Raw genomic sequence first — 16,031 nt, 5'->3', positions numbered from 1 at the left:
GAGGAGAAGCTCGCAGGCAATCGGGGGGACGTGGAGGCATAAAGTATGATAAAGTCAAGGGAGAGTCAAAGTTGCTCCTGCTCCTAGCTCATGGACAGCTCCTACTCACACTCTCCGTCTCTGCAAGTTTCGGAAAGGAATGATTCAGATTTCTCTTGGCACAGCTACTAGAAGACAGACGGGTTGCTCACGTCACATCTACGTCATCAAGCTCAGTGTGAGTCTGCGCAGTACGCTCAGCCATCAGGAAGTGAGAGCTTCTAATTGACTTCACTTTTCTCCGTTGAATCCAATGGGGTCACTGTGTCCAGTTTATATACTGTCTATGGGAACAATACTAGTCGACACCATTATGACTAAAAGTTTTCTAAGAAGTATTTCCTACTAAAGCAAGGCAGTATTTGACTGTTAAAGTCCCACTGAAGTGCCTTGAAACACACAGCGTTATTCAGTGTGTTGATGTAATTTCCACTGAAACAGGAAGAGAGGGCGGGGCATATGAAGAAGCTCCTCCCCCTTTTAAAAATAGCAATAGTGTTTAGTTTATATCACAGCTTCAGTTTATAACCAGACTTCATTTGCCCCGATGGAAAACATACTTACACTGTCTGAATCGTTCCCTATCCTCTATATACTGCACTATGTGCCTTCAGCATGTAGAAAATTGTAGTATGAACAATAGTGTGAACAAGTGACTGATTTCAGTTGCAGCTTCAGTGTCTATTTAGTGTAGGGGGTGGAGCTTCATATTTTAGAGAGCATTTGATTGGACAGGAAACCTGATGAGAAGCTGAAATGCAGAATGATGTCATCAAAATCATTGATCCATATTGGTGAAGTGAGAGACTAAGTTTTGAACACTTATATCTTCTAAATGTTACTTTTGCCATTGTTTTGGAGCACACTATAGCTTATAGATAACAGTAAGGCTAACATATTCATACTAAAAGCCAAAAAAACTCGATTTTGATTTCATGGGGACTTTAAGCATATCCATAGCAGACTGATGGGAGTGGCCTTGGACGGCAAGCCCAGTGCATTATGGGTGTTGAAGTTATAATACCTATTTGACAAAAGACAACAGCCTTGTTTTCTCTGTTTTCTCTAGTAAGGTAGCAGCGATTTCAGAAAAGTTTTCACATTTCTACTGCATAAGCAGCCAAGTTTTATTGAAAGCCAGTTTTGCATGCGGTGATGTTTAGTTTAACAATGTAAAATGAATCAAGATACTTGCTATAATCCAAAGCACTGCTTTATTGAGACCTGCCGGGAAGGTAACTTGAGTTAAAACGAGTGACAAACATGTCCTTCAGTGGCGCTTCTGCCATAAAACAGTCTTCGGGACGACTTTACATGTGCGTTTTCAGCCTAAATCAAGTACTGTGCTTGTGCCGAGGAAAACACAAATGGATTCCCCATTAAAAAAAACGCTATAAATCCAACTTCTACATAAGATTGAGAGTCCTATACAAAACTGCATTGAGATGCTTGAAATGAACAGATAATAAACACTTTCAAAAAAGTTAAATTCAAGTCATAAACCAAGGATTGTAGTCTATGGAGTTTAATAACGCTGAACCAAACACTCCAAGAGAAAATCTGTGGCACAGACTACAACAATCAAAGCTTCAGTCTTCGTAAGGCAAACTTAAAAAAGAAAACGTGATACTAATGGGAAAAATACAGTCAGATAAGTTCAAGACACCTGTCATGATACTGTAGCGTTTAATTCAAGCAGTGAATCTTACAAACCGGTCAAGAACACGTCCAGGTCATCATTCACCTCCAAATCAGGAGAGAGAGAGAAAGAAGAAATTCATTTTCTGTTTAAAGAAAATGAGGCCTTTAATAAGAGACCATATTTAGGGATTGTTTTGCATGGTGACATTATTTTTGAAATAAAAATTTATATAAAGTAATAATGTATTAGTTATAATATTATTGGTCCAAAAACTTATTTTCTTTCCGAAAAATATAACTTGCTGTGAATTTTTTTTTTTTTTTTTTTTTTTTAACAAATCTGAATGATCCTAAAACAGGCTTCGTGATTTTTATGAGAAAAAAAAAAAAAAATTATGGGAAAAAAAATAATACAATCCTAAAACAGGCCTAATTTCCATTATGAAAAATATAATTTGCTGGGGAAAAAACTAAAATGAAAAAAAAAAAATTTTTTTTAATTGATGAACAGACTACATGTATTTTATGAAGAAGAAAAAACTAAAACAGGCCTAATTTTTATTATGGAAAATACAATTTGCTAAAAAAAAAAAAAAAAATCTTAATTATCCTAAAACAGGCTTCATATTTGTTATGAAAAATATGATTTGTTGAGAAAATTTAAAATAAAATCTAACTGATCCTAAAAAGCAGGCCTCATTTTACTTTATGCAAAAGACAATTTCTTATTTTCCCTTCTCTTTGTGTGTTGAATAATGTCCAGGACGTGTTTCACCTCACACAGCAGGTTTATCTCCTCTCAGTATCGTCTGGATCGGTGATGCGAGTGTCGACGGCGTCCTCGACTGGACGAGCGACTCCTGCTGTTGCTGCTGCGACTCTTGCTGCTGCTCGGCCCGTGACTGTCCTTCCTCGCCCGGTGGCGCCGGTGTCTCGTGGTTCGGCTCTTCCGCCCGTTGCGACTGTGACTCCGTTTCCCGGGACTGTGACTCCGCCTCCCGCGACTCTGACTCCGCCTCCCGCGGCTCTGACTCCGCGTCCCGTTGCTATGACTCCGCCTCCCACGACTCTGACTCCGCTTCCCGCTGCTGTGACTCCGCCTCCCGCGACTCTGACTCCGCTTCCCGCTGCTGTGACTCCGCCTCCCGCGACGTCGCGTGTGATTCCTCCGCTCACGTCTCTCTCCGTCTGCTCGCTCCTCCACGTTCTCCGGTTTCTTTGGTTTGCTGTCCTGGTTGTCCGGCTTGATGTCGTCGCCGTTCACCTGCGCGTGGCAGATCTGCAGGTCCAGGTCGATGACGGGAGCGTTCTCGATCTCGTTCTCGTCGGCGTTGGTGCTCTTCTTCAACAGGTTTCCCAGCAGCCGGTCCCGCAGCTCACGCTCTTTCCTCTGGAGCTCGAGCGCTCGCTTCTTCTCGGCCTCGACGCGCCTCAGCTCCTCCTCCTGCTGTCGTCTGCTCTCCTCCAGCTGATGGAGACGCTCCTGCTCCACCTTCTGCTGCTCCAGCTGCTGCTGCTTCAGGCTCTGAGAACACACACACACACACTTCAATCAAACTGGTTTTATGAACTACGCTTGATTATGTTCCAATTTCCGGTTTTTCCTTTATAATTTTTATTTAATTTAATTTTTGTATTATTAAATTAAATTAATTTTAGTAATCATAAAAGAACGTCTATTTAATTAAAATCATGAAACTTATACAATTTAACAGCATGCTATTAAAAGTTTAAGAAATATAACATTTTGAGGGCCCTATGAAACTTATTTTTGTCCAAATTCCATTTAAGTTTTTGTTTTTTTTATCCTGGAATGTTTTCCTCAAAAACCTTAATTTCTTTTCGACTGAAGAAAGAAAGATATGGACATCTTGGATGACATGGGGAGAGTAAATTATCAGGACATTTTTATTTTGAAAGTGAACTAATCCTTTAATATTTATCCATTTCTGGTCATAATTTGGAGACAATAAGCATAAGAACCGCTGTGTCGCTGTTTATATTTATCACGCAGTAAAAATGCCCCAAAACCAGTCGTCTGTGGATGAGAGTCTGAAACGAGCACTGGTGGGACATTGTCCTGCTTCACTTCACAGACGCAGTGAAAGGAGAATTATAGAATGATGGGACACTCATTTATTCATCAGGAATAACAGCTCGTTCAGCGCATCATATGTCATTGCGCTACTTCTACGTCATTGCATATGTGCAGTGCTTTCAGTTTCGGTTTTCAATCCGATCAAGTGTTTACATGTTCTCTTATTAGATAAGGAATAAACCACCGCTCTCAATCGGATCGAAATTTCATTGGGATCGAGCTCAATCGGATCGATTAAGGTGTTTACATGAAGGCTTTTCAGTCCGATTGAGCCGTCAATCCCATTACTAACGGATTATTTGGTTGCATGTAAACGTAGCCAATGAAAGCCATGAATGGGGAGTTGCCCGAGGTCATGTGACGCACCTTTGCTCGGCTCAGTAACTCAGCGATGAGCCGGATGGACTCCAGGTTCCTCTGAGCCAGCAAGAGTTTCCTCTCCTCCATCACGATCTTCTGGTGGAGCTTCTTCTGTTCTTCTTCCTGCTGCTTCTTCATCTTCTTCTGGTTCTTCTTCTCCTCTTTCTCCTTGATCTTCTGCTCTCGTTTACGCAGTTTCTCCTCCCTCTTTCTCTCCTTCTCCTGCTCCTCCTGCTCACGCTGTTTCCTGAAACACCATCCACAGTTACAGATTACTGGAGATTCTTGAAACATAATAGAGTTAGGTGATAAAGTAAAATAGAGTTAGGTGATGAAGTAAAATAGAGTTAGGTGATGAAGTAAAATAGAGTTAGGTGATGAAGTAAAATAGAGTTAGGTGATGAAGTAAAATAGAGTTAGGTGATGAAGTAAAATAGAGTTAGGTGATGAAGTATAATAGAGTTAGGTGATAAAGTAAAATAGAGTTAGGTGATGAAGTAAAATAGAGTTAGGTGATGAAGTAAAATAGAGTTAGGTGATGAAGTAAAATAGAGTTAGGTGATGAAGTATAATAGAGTTAGGTGATAGAGTAAACAAAGCTAGGTGATAAAGTAAAATAGAGTTAGGTGATAAAGTAAAATAGAGTTAGGTGATAAAGTGAAATAGAGTTAGGTGATAAAGTGAAAGAGTTAGGTGAAGTAAAATAGAGTTAGGTGATAAAGTATAATAAAGCTAGGTGATAAAGTATAAGAGCTAGGTGATAAAATAAAAGAGTTAGGTGAAGTAAAATAGAGTTAGGTGATAAAGTATAAGAGCTAGGTGATAAAATAAAAGAGTTAGGTGAAGTAAAATAGAGTTAGGTGATGAAGTAAAATAGAATTAGATGAAGAAGTATAATAGAGTTAGGTGATGAAGTAAAATAGAGTTAGGGGATAAAGTAAGATAGAGTTTGGTGATAAAGTAAAATAGAGTTAGGTGATGAAGTAAAATAGAGTTAGGTGATGAAGTAAAATAGAGTTAGGTGATGAAGTAAAATAGAGTTAGGTGATGAAGTATAATAGAGTTAGGTGATAGAGTAAACAAAGCTAGGTGATAAAGTAAAATAGAGTTAGGTGATAAAGTAAAATAGAGTTAGGTGATAAAGTGAAATAGAGTTAGGTGATAAAGTGAAAGAGTTAGGTGAAGTAAAATAGAGTTAGGTGATAAAGTATAATAAAGCTAGGTGATAAAGTATAAGAGCTAGGTGATAAAATAAAAGAGTTAGGTGAAGTAAAATAGAGTTAGGTGATAAAGTATAAGAGCTAGGTGATAAAATAAAAGAGTTAGGTGAAGTAAAATAGAGTTAGGTGATGAAGTAAAATAGAATTAGATGAAGAAGTATAATAGAGTTAGGTGATGAAGTAAAATAGAGTTAGGGGATAAAGTAAGATAGAGTTTGGTGATAAAGTAAAATAGAGTTAGGTGATGAAGTAAAATAGAGTTAGGTGATGAAGTAAAATAGAGTTAGGTGATGAAGTAAAATAGAGTTAGGTGATGAAGTATAATAGAGTTAGGTGATAGAGTAAACAAAGCTAGGTGATAAAGTAAAATAGAGTTAGGTGATAAAGTAAAATAGAGTTAGGTGATAAAGTGAAATAGAGTTAGGTGATAAAGTGAAAGAGTTAGGTGAAGTAAAATAGAGTTAGGTGATAAAGTATAATAAAGCTAGGTGATAAAGTATAAGAGCTAGGTGATAAAATAAAAGAGTTAGGTGAAGTAAAATAGAGTTAGGTGATAAAGTATAAGAGCTAGGTGATAAAATAAAAGAGTTAGGTGAAGTAAAATAGAGTTAGGTGATGAAGTAAAATAGAATTAGATGAAGAAGTATAATAGAGTTAGGTGATGAAGTAAAATAGAGTTAGGGGATAAAGTAAGATAGAGTTTGGTGATAAAGTAAAATAGAGTTAGGTGATAAAGTAAAATAGAGTTTGGTGATAAAGTGAAATAGAGTTAGGTGATAAAGTGAAAGAGTTAGGTGAAGTAAAATAGAGTTAGGTGATAAAGTATAATAAAGCTAGGTGATAAAGTATAAGAGCTAGGTGATAAAATAAAAGAGTTAGGTGAAGTAAAATAGAGTTAGGTGATAAAGTATAAGAGCTAGGTGATAAAATAAAAGAGTTAGGTGAAGTAAAATAGAGTTAGGTGATGAAGTAAAATAGAATTAGATGAAGAAGTATAATAGAGTTAGGTGATGAAGTAAAATAGAGTTAGGGGATAAAGTAAGATAGAGTTTGGTGATAAAGTAAAATAGAGTTAGGTGATGAAGTAAAATAGAGTTAGGTGATGAAGTAAAATAGAGTTAGGTGATGAAGTAAAATAGAGTTAGGTGATGAAGTATAATAGAGTTAGGTGATAGAGTAAACAAAGCTAGGTGATAAAGTAAAATAGAGTTAGGTGATAAAGTAAAATAGAGTTAGGTGATAAAGTGAAATAGAGTTAGGTGATAAAGTGAAAGAGTTAGGTGAAGTAAAATAGAGTTAGGTGATAAAGTATAATAAAGCTAGGTGATAAAGTATAAGAGCTAGGTGATAAAATAAAAGAGTTAGGTGAAGTAAAATAGAGTTAGGTGATAAAGTATAAGAGCTAGGTGATAAAATAAAAGAGTTAGGTGAAGTAAAATAGAGTTAGGTGATGAAGTAAAATAGAATTAGATGAAGAAGTATAATAGAGTTAGGTGATGAAGTAAAATAGAGTTAGGGGATAAAGTAAGATAGAGTTTGGTGATAAAGTAAAATAGAGTTAGGTGATGAAGTAAAATAGAGTTAGGTGATGAAGTAAAATAGAGTTAGGTGATGAAGTAAAATAGAGTTAGGTGATGAAGTATAATAGAGTTAGGTGATAGAGTAAACAAAGCTAGGTGATAAAGTAAAATAGAGTTAGGTGATAAAGTAAAATAGAGTTAGGTGATAAAGTGAAATAGAGTTAGGTGATAAAGTGAAAGAGTTAGGTGAAGTAAAATAGAGTTAGGTGATAAAGTATAATAAAGCTAGGTGATAAAGTATAAGAGCTAGGTGATAAAATAAAAGAGTTAGGTGAAGTAAAATAGAGTTAGGTGATAAAGTATAAGAGCTAGGTGATAAAATAAAAGAGTTAGGTGAAGTAAAATAGAGTTAGGTGATGAAGTAAAATAGAATTAGATGAAGAAGTATAATAGAGTTAGGTGATGAAGTAAAATAGAGTTAGGGGATAAAGTAAGATAGAGTTTGGTGATAAAGTAAAATAGAGTTAGGTGATAAAGTAAAATAGAGTTTGGTGATAAAGTAAAATAGAGTTAGGTACTCGTGGTGGTTGCTAGGGTGTTGCTATGCAGTTTTGAGGGTATTCTGGGTGGTTGCTAGAGTGTTGCAGTGCAGTTGCTAGTACATATATTACCGTATTGCTAGCATGTTTCAGACAGATACCATGCTAGTTGACAGATGATAGATAGATGGATATAAGATAAAGGTCATACCTCTCTTCCTCCTTCCGCCGCTCCTCTTCCTCCTTCTCTCTGCGTTTCAGCTCCTCTCGCTGTTTCTCGAGCTCCTGGAGCTTCAGTCGCTCTTGCTGTCGTTTCCTCAGTGAGGAATCACTCAGGTGTTTCGTCGTGTCAAAGGTCACCTGAGAGGATGAATGTTCAGGTTATGCTTATAATAAACATTTTAAGCTTCATATTTACTGCTGTATGAACAAATGGTTCCATCAGTCTAAAAACCTTTTCAAGCCTATATATATATATAATGTTCAACAAACACTACTATAACATACAAACACTTTTTTTACAATAGCATTTACTTTTTTTAACAGCATTTAAATTAGAAATATCGGTAACAACACTTTACAATAAGGTTCATTAGTTAACATTAGTTAATGTATTAACTAACATGAACTAACCATGAGCGATCCATTCGTAACTGTATTTGTTCATCTTTGTTAACGTTAGTTAATAAAAATAAAGCTGTTCATCGTTAGTTCATGTTAGTTCACAGTTCATTAACTGTTAACAAGATTTTAATAAAGTATTAATAAATGTTGAAATTAACATTAACAAAGAATAATAAATGCTGCATAAGTGCAGTTCATTATTAGTTCATGTTAACTAATGTAGTTAACTAATGTTAACTAATGAACCTTATTGTAAAGTATTACTGAAATATCATTATATATGCATATTTTGCTTACAAATAAAATGTTTAATTGCTGAAATAAAAAGGTAATGGTCCTGAAAATAGACTTAATTTTCATTATGCAAAATATAATTCATGTTTTATTGTTTAATGTTAAATGGTTTAAGGATTAACTGAGTTCTTGACAAGTTTTGTGACACTTACACACTTTAACTTCAGAGTTTCACCAAACGAACATGCTTTAATGAACAGCGCTCAGTTAATTCAACTTTCCGCCGGCTCGGGTGTCTTTTTTAAAAGTGACACGTGACGGCCAAGTATGGTAACCCATACTTGGAATTTGACCTCTGCATTTAACCCATCCAAGTTAATGCACACACATTAGGAGCAGAGTAGTGAGTAGTTAACACACACACACACACACTGCAAGCGTGGATACACACACCCAGAGCAGCGGGCAGCCTTTGTGTGGCGCCCGGGGAGCGATTAGGGGTTAGGTGCCTTGCTCAAGGGCACCTCAGTCATTTCCCACCGGCTCTGGAATCGAACCAGCAACCTTTGGGTTACCAGTTCAACTCCCTAACCACTAGACCATGACTGCCCTTTGCTCTGCTGAATAATCCTCATTTCCTCATTCATTTAATTAAAGGCCCTCACAGTGCCGGTGTTATTCTGCTGAACACACTCCATCTCATCAACACAAGCCTTGTGTATTAGCGCTTCACATTATACGCCTGAAGAGCCGCACGACTCATTAAAAACTATAATCCGCTCCAGTGTTCGAGTCGAGCTGATAAACCAAACATTTCTATGAGCTTTTCTTCTTTGCGTTCACAGACCAGCGTTATTATCGTTAACTAAAACTAAAAAACATTTTCATTAAAATAAATGATGACTGAAATTAAAATAAAATATAAAAAACAGTGAGTTTCTTTCTCATTTTCGTTTAGTTTAAAGTGACGATTCAGAGTAAAATCAACCTAGGGTCCTTTGCACCATGACCTCGAGCCAAACACCCCCCAGAAGCCTTTATTCCCTTGGTCGAACATTATTAAAGTTAGAGCTTATTTAGAGATATCAGCCGGATGGTTTAGTGCAGGCTAGGGATGTCAATTTTCACAAATTCCCATGATCGATCGTCGTTTAAATTAACGATCAATTAATCGATTAATCGTTAGCCTTAATACTGCGATATGCGTCTACTGCAGTGGCTGTGACAGCATGACAGGGTCTGCAAATTATGCTGCTCAAAACGCTGTTCCTCACCAAATCAATTAGAATGGTTTTAAATATAAATAAAGGGCTAGTAGGATTGTAAAATGTTTCGATGTGATTGATAATTAAATTAATTATTTAATAATCAAATATAACTACTAATACAACGTGTCACCAACGCCGCCTCATATGCGCTTAGAATGTGTGACTGTTGTGGACGCGCTCTTCCTGGAACAACTGCACGCGCTGAATGAATCTGCTACCGTTAAACTGGAGCACTTTGCTAGCACGTTATTTATCTAAAAGAAACGCGTCCTATATGAGATTAACCAGATATATTCAAAATAAACATAATATTACAAATTATATCTGCACAAAATGACGCAAATTCATGCACAAGTGAACTTGAACTAAGTTACGTGCCATTCATTCAGAACTACTCATGTTGTGGACGCAGTCTTCCTGGAGCAACGCGACACGGCAACTAAACCCAAATAATTTACAACGTTTTATTACAATATTGTTCTCTTTATAATGTTATGTAATATTACAGTCCCAATAGTCATTATTAGTCGTGCATTGCCGTTTGAGCTGCGCGCGCTGAAGCTGACGCTTTACTACAGAGTTAATTCTTAACCAAATGCATCCAATATGAGATAAATCAGATATAGATAGGCCTACAGAAAATAAACAGTATTACAACTTACATTTGCACAAAACAAAAGGCTGCGAATGCACACGCAAACTTACAGTCATGATGAAGGTGTAAAATGGTCCCAAACATAACTCCGGCGCGCTCGCTTTACATGTTTCGCGGTTGAGCAGCACGCACACGCATAAAGACCTGCTTAATCGATGATCGATAAGTTGTATCGATTAAATGTATTATCGACAATTAATCGATCGTCGATTAATCGTTGACATCCCTAGTGCAGGCGCTAATGGACCCAAGGCTGTATCTGGTAAATTACCGCACTAATAATGCCCAGAATGGCACCAAACTTCTACAGTAGTACAAATAGGTTCTGTACTCATAAAACGAGGTATTGGAAAGTTTGTAAGTACATCAGGAGTTTATTTAAATAACACTTGCCTGACGGCTAATGCTACCGCTAACCCGGACGTCGACGTCACTTCAGTGGTTTGGGAAAAGCATGTAAAAGTCCTGCAGAAAGCGATCATAAGGATGTAGTGTAACGACGCCCAGTTCCAGGAATGCACTAATATTTTGTTGGTAGTACCAGTTTATAACAATTATTAGTTAACACTAAGTTGTCAACACTTCGGAAAAAATAATAATTCGTCATTACACTACATCCTTATGATCGCTTTCTGCAGGACTTTTACGTGCTTTTCTCAAATCACTGAAGTGACGTCGACGTCCGGGTTAGCGGTAGCATTAGCCATCAGGCAAGTGTTATTTAAATAAACTCCTGATGTACTGAGAACCTATTTGTGCTACTGTAGAAGTTTGGTGCTAGCCTGGGAAAACCCAGACAACTTACAGCAAATTTAGATTTGCTCTGCAGTAGTCTGGCAAAGAGCTCATTCAAGCCCATTTCTAATCCGTCGAAATCGCGGCACCAATCAGAAACGTTGAGGCGGGCTTTACACGATGACGATCGCTCTGATTGGTTTTAGGTCTATCCAATTGCGCCCAGAGGCATTTGAGCGACGTCCGTTGGTGAAGCGCATCAACTTTTAAATGCATTATTATATTGCGAACACATGAGGACAGTCTCCATGAAAGACCCACTGGCAGATGAACGTGCTTCTACATTTCTCTCCGAAACGGTAGGAAATTAAATTCGATTTAATAGAGGATTTTAACTGTGACAAGATGATTGACAGGACAGTTTACGTGACAGGACGCACGCGACAGATCCGTCCGATAAAGATGATTAAGTAGTATGTCCCAAAGCTTGCCTACTTTTTTGCTACACATTCAAAAGTAAATACCTTTTCTTCACAAAAAGAGTACATACTTTTATGGCGTAGTGTAACTTAGGGACGCAGCATTTGGCTTTACACGATGACGATCGCTCTGATTGGTTTTAGGTCTATCCAATTGTGCCCAGAGGCATTTGAGCGACGTCCGTTGGTGACGCCCCTTTGGAAATGAGTTATTAATGAAGCTTTGCCAGACCATAACTCAGTTACTACTGAGAATGGTCTGGTTTTAACCAGGCTAGTTTGGTGCCATTCCGCCCAAACTTTTGAACGGTAGTGTGTAATTTTACATAAGATTATATTTTAGATAAATGCTGTTCTTCTGAACTTTATATTCATCACAGAATCTAGGAAAAAAAATTGTACACACCTGTTTTCAACACTGATAATAATCATAAATGTTTCCTGAGCATCAAATCCTCATATTAGAATGATTTGTGAAGGATCATGTGACACTGAAGACTGGAGTAATGATGCTGAAAATTCAGCTTTGATCACAGGAACAAATTACACTTTAAAATATATTTAAATGGTCATAATATTTAACAACATTACTGTTTTTAATCAAATAAATGCAGCCTTGGTGAGCAGAAGAGACTTCTTTTAAAAGCATAAAAAATCGTACTGATCCAAAACTTTTGAACGAAAGTTTTATATATATATATACACAGTATACCTAAAGTTTTGGATACCAAATTGCGATTCTGTTATATTTTCATAATTTTCCATGATTATTTATTACAAGTGTTGCCATAGAAGTAGAAAACTTGTAAATTGTTTAAAGGGATACTTCACCGATTAGCATTAAGCTTTGTATCAGTAAAACCCGGTAGTATTCTCGAGTGGCCGTGCTTCCGTCCCTCATGTCTCCCTGAGACCAGAGATTTCTGTATCGTGTGTCTGGAAAAAAACCTCAGATGACACAAAAATCGTCATTTATCATCATCTGAGGCTTTTTTGTCCAGAGGCGAGAGACTCCAGCCAATAGGAGGAGCTCGTCCCGCATGTGTTCAACCCGCCCATAGGGGGATCTCACCATAAAACACCATCTTTTCAGTTTCCAGTCGACTAGTAGCCTAGCTGTATCATTTCTCCCGACACTGCCCTCTGTAACCAGTGGGCGTGGCTTGGGAGTGGCCTCGTAGGGCAGCGAAGCAAGTGCATTCTGGGAGTTGTTGTCTTTCATCCACATGAGCCAAAAATATTTTTTTGGGCTTTTCTCAAATTTCACATTTCTACTACATAAATGATCCAATTTAAATACACATTCATCTTTCCAGCGGTGAAATATCCCTTTAAGCAGAAAACAAGACGTAGAGCAGGATCTCCGAGCTCATGAGGGACGAAAGAATGGGATCTAGAAGAGAATCAAACTCACCTTAATACTGCAGGCCACAGCCTTCCCATCATCCCCTTTCAGCATCAGCTTCATCCCTCTCAGAGAGTCCATGGCTTTCACGAACCCCGTGTGATCCAGATACTGCACGTACCCCTCAAAGTTCAAGTGTCCCCCGAACGAGAACGTGTTGAAGTTCTTCCCGGTCATCTCTTCCCGGTAGGTATCCAGCATGGGAATGTCGACGTTCCGGATCTTTCCGAACCGCTCGAAAACGGTTGTAAGCGTCGCTTCCGAAGGCTTATCGGGAGAACCGTCCTTCTGGGCGAACCATTTACAAGGAAGCCCTTCGAGATGAACGGTATCGGGACGTTCTCCCGGCACAGTCTCGTTCATGTCCTTGGCGTCCCGGAAAAACGAATCCCAATCGTGGCGTGTCGGGAAATCGGTTTTGTTCTCGGCCGTGCGCACCTTCAGGACATCCGTGAATCCGCTTAGTTTGATGCTCTTTCCCTCGAGTTTGTTCAGGATTCGCTTCACAACGCTCCTGTTCTCCACTTCGCCTTCGAAGCGAATGAAGTCCATGGTGCTCTTGGAGATTCGGAGTGAGGAAAACTGGTCTGGATGGGCCATAGACTTCAGCCTCTCCATCACCTCCCAGTTGGAGATGGACTTTCCCGGCATCTTGAGGTGAGGAAGAGCCACGCTGATGGTCATCTTGGCGATGGGCTTCAGGTAGAGGTTGAACTCCGGACACAGATCCACGGCCTCGGCGGTGTCGTTCACTATAGACGTCATCATGGACGCTTCAGGTGAACACTTTAGAGAGAAAAGAGACAGTCTTCAGTGTGGCAATCTTCACTTAAAGGAGTAGTTCACTTTAAAATGAAAATATTATATAAATGTTTAAATTTTAAAGATGTTTAAAGTCGCCCTGTGGTGAAAATCCAGCGTTTAATGTTGTTTATGTGTCTATGTGGTGTTTTTAATCTGCTTTAAGACAAACCATGTGTAAATTCATAAGTCGACAGCATTGCTGAGTATTTCCTCCTTAAAACTGCAGTGAACCAAAGACAGTCTCAAAAACACGCTTTGAAATCGCTGGTGTTTCTGACGTCACAAACTACCTTGTAACCAATCAGATCAACGTGTGATCGTCAACCAGTGGATCTCTGAGCTGAGTGAGTGAGTGGAGGCGGGGCTCATTTGCATATTCATAGAACCACGCATACTAAATGAGGCAAGGGTGTCGAGTTACATTCAAGATATTTTAAGGCATGAATAATTTTTTTTTCAAGGAAACAACGTTTAATTATGTCATTTTGGTGTTCAAAGATGAGTTTTAAAGGATAAAATTATTGACTACAGGGGGACTTTAATAAGGTAATACTAGTCAAAGTAAGTCATAGATGAGATTACCAGTCAATAACTGTACATTAACCTCAACAGAAGAGGCTCTTTAAATCTAAAATCGACCACAGATGAACGTCACTGCATGAACAAAACGTTTTCAGATTGTTTTGTGAATTAAGTAAATATCTGGTCAAGTGTACAGTTTCAATAATTGGTCATAAAACAACTCTATTAATCAGCTTTGATTAACTTTGATTAAAATACACAAATGAAATAAGCAACTTTCATAGAAGAAATATTTCTGTTAGTTGACTAGGTAACATTTCTAATTTTTACTTTTACTAAAACTAAAAATAACTTCTCTAACTAAAAAAGAAAGAGTTCACTGAAATAAAGTTTTAAAAAAACTTTCAGCAAATATTTCAGACAGTTTAGTTTACGTAAAAATACTAAAATTACTAAAATGGAAAATAACGCAGTTAAAATTAATTTAAAAACCCCAGATATTAAAAAATAGACAAAAACAAAAGAACTAAAAAAAACTAAAAAAACTAAATATAAAAACTAATTAAAAATATAAATATATACAACAATAATAATTTAATAATACTAAAATAACACAGATCTGAATATTGGAGGGTTTACATGTCTGTGGTTTTATGACAGAACATCTCATGCACAAATATAATATAATACCATTAAATAGACAAAATTCGCAAAACATTTGAACAGAGTTTATTATCCTTGCCTTCCAGCTGATACTGATGATCATGGACTAATACTGGATGATATTTCAGTCTGTACTAGTTATTAATATTACAACAAGACTAGTGTGGGAACTGAACATTCACAAGCTCAGCGATTCAGAGTTTATTATCATAATAATTGTTGTCACTATGATTTTTTTTTTTTTTGGTGTACGTTAAACACGGTGGATATAACTAATAACATCACTACATTAAACCCTACAGAGAGCCACTTATTTTAATGAATCGCTGATTAGCCAGATTATGTAATAATATAGAGATCAGACACACAGTTAGTGCGAGAGATGATGCTGATGTGTAGATTATTGATGAGTTATTGATATCGGAATCATTGACCGGTTACACGGGTGATAGTGACACTGATGGGCACAGATGATGGGAATCATATTTAGACACGTAAATGTTTACTAACCTTTCTGAATTGTTCGGACTGAAGCATTAATAACAACAGCAGTCCGCTCACAGTTGAAACAAACGGACATGATGTTCACAGCTTCCGCATACGTCACTCAGAGCCGGAAGTTGGAGAGGAGCTCTGCTGCCCCCGCGTGGCGATGGTTTGCCCTGCAGCTCAACTTACTTACAATTCATCGAAATCAAGTTTGTTCTGAATTAAAGTTCTCAAGACACATATCTGTGAATGTCAGATAATAAAGCTAATCTTAGATCATGATGTGATGTGATAAAAAAAAAAAAATATATATATATATATAATGAAATAAAACATGATTCAATATAAAATAGATGATTATAAAAATGTAGGCTATATATAAATATATATTATGTATGTTTAAAATAATAGAGAAATTATGTAACCTCTTTACACAAAATTATTAAAGAGACACAAATAAGCAATTATAATCTATCTTTTAAAACTAGAATGATTTTTAGAAACATTTGGGGATTCATTAATTTGTTATTTAAAAATAATAAAAATGTGATTAAAATAAAATAAATATTAGTTACATTAAATAGATTCAATTAGATTAAATAAATAAACAAATAATAGCTAATAATAATACTATGGTGATGGTGAGTAGAAAAAAATATATAATAATGCAACTTAACAGAAACAAATTTTTGATTTATAATATTATTTTTGGATGTTGGATGTTTATAAAAAGATT

The 16,031-nt window shown here is 37.0% G+C and overlaps 1 protein-coding gene and 1 long non-coding RNA gene across 2 annotated transcripts in view; one reads left to right on the top strand and one right to left on the bottom strand.

Annotated features, from left to right (window-relative positions):
• LOC309502440 overlaps positions 1–16,031 on the top strand; it is a 113,571-nt gene that overhangs the window by 23,684 nt on the left and 73,856 nt on the right. The gene's annotated exons all lie outside the window — the stretch shown is intronic.
• On the bottom strand, positions 1,235–15,449 carry akap17a (A kinase (PRKA) anchor protein 17A). The gene is made up of 5 exons (XM_082174695.1): positions 15,317–15,449; positions 12,827–13,603; positions 7,629–7,777; positions 4,145–4,385; positions 1,235–3,205 (listed from the first exon to the last, which is right to left on the bottom strand). Exons 1-5 carry the CDS (start codon positions 15,341–15,343, stop codon positions 2,480–2,482), a joined length of 1,920 nt encoding a protein of 639 aa, XP_082030821.1. The 5' UTR covers positions 15,344–15,449; the 3' UTR covers positions 1,235–2,479.

The sequence above is a fragment of the Leuciscus leuciscus genome (assembly GCF_965113295.1).
Source record: "Leuciscus leuciscus genome assembly, chromosome: 7".
NCBI classification, from domain to species: Eukaryota; Metazoa; Chordata; class Actinopteri; order Cypriniformes; family Leuciscidae; genus Leuciscus; species Leuciscus leuciscus.
The sequence above is the reverse complement of the archived record's forward strand: the minus strand, read 5'-3'. Positions and strand labels throughout refer to the sequence as shown.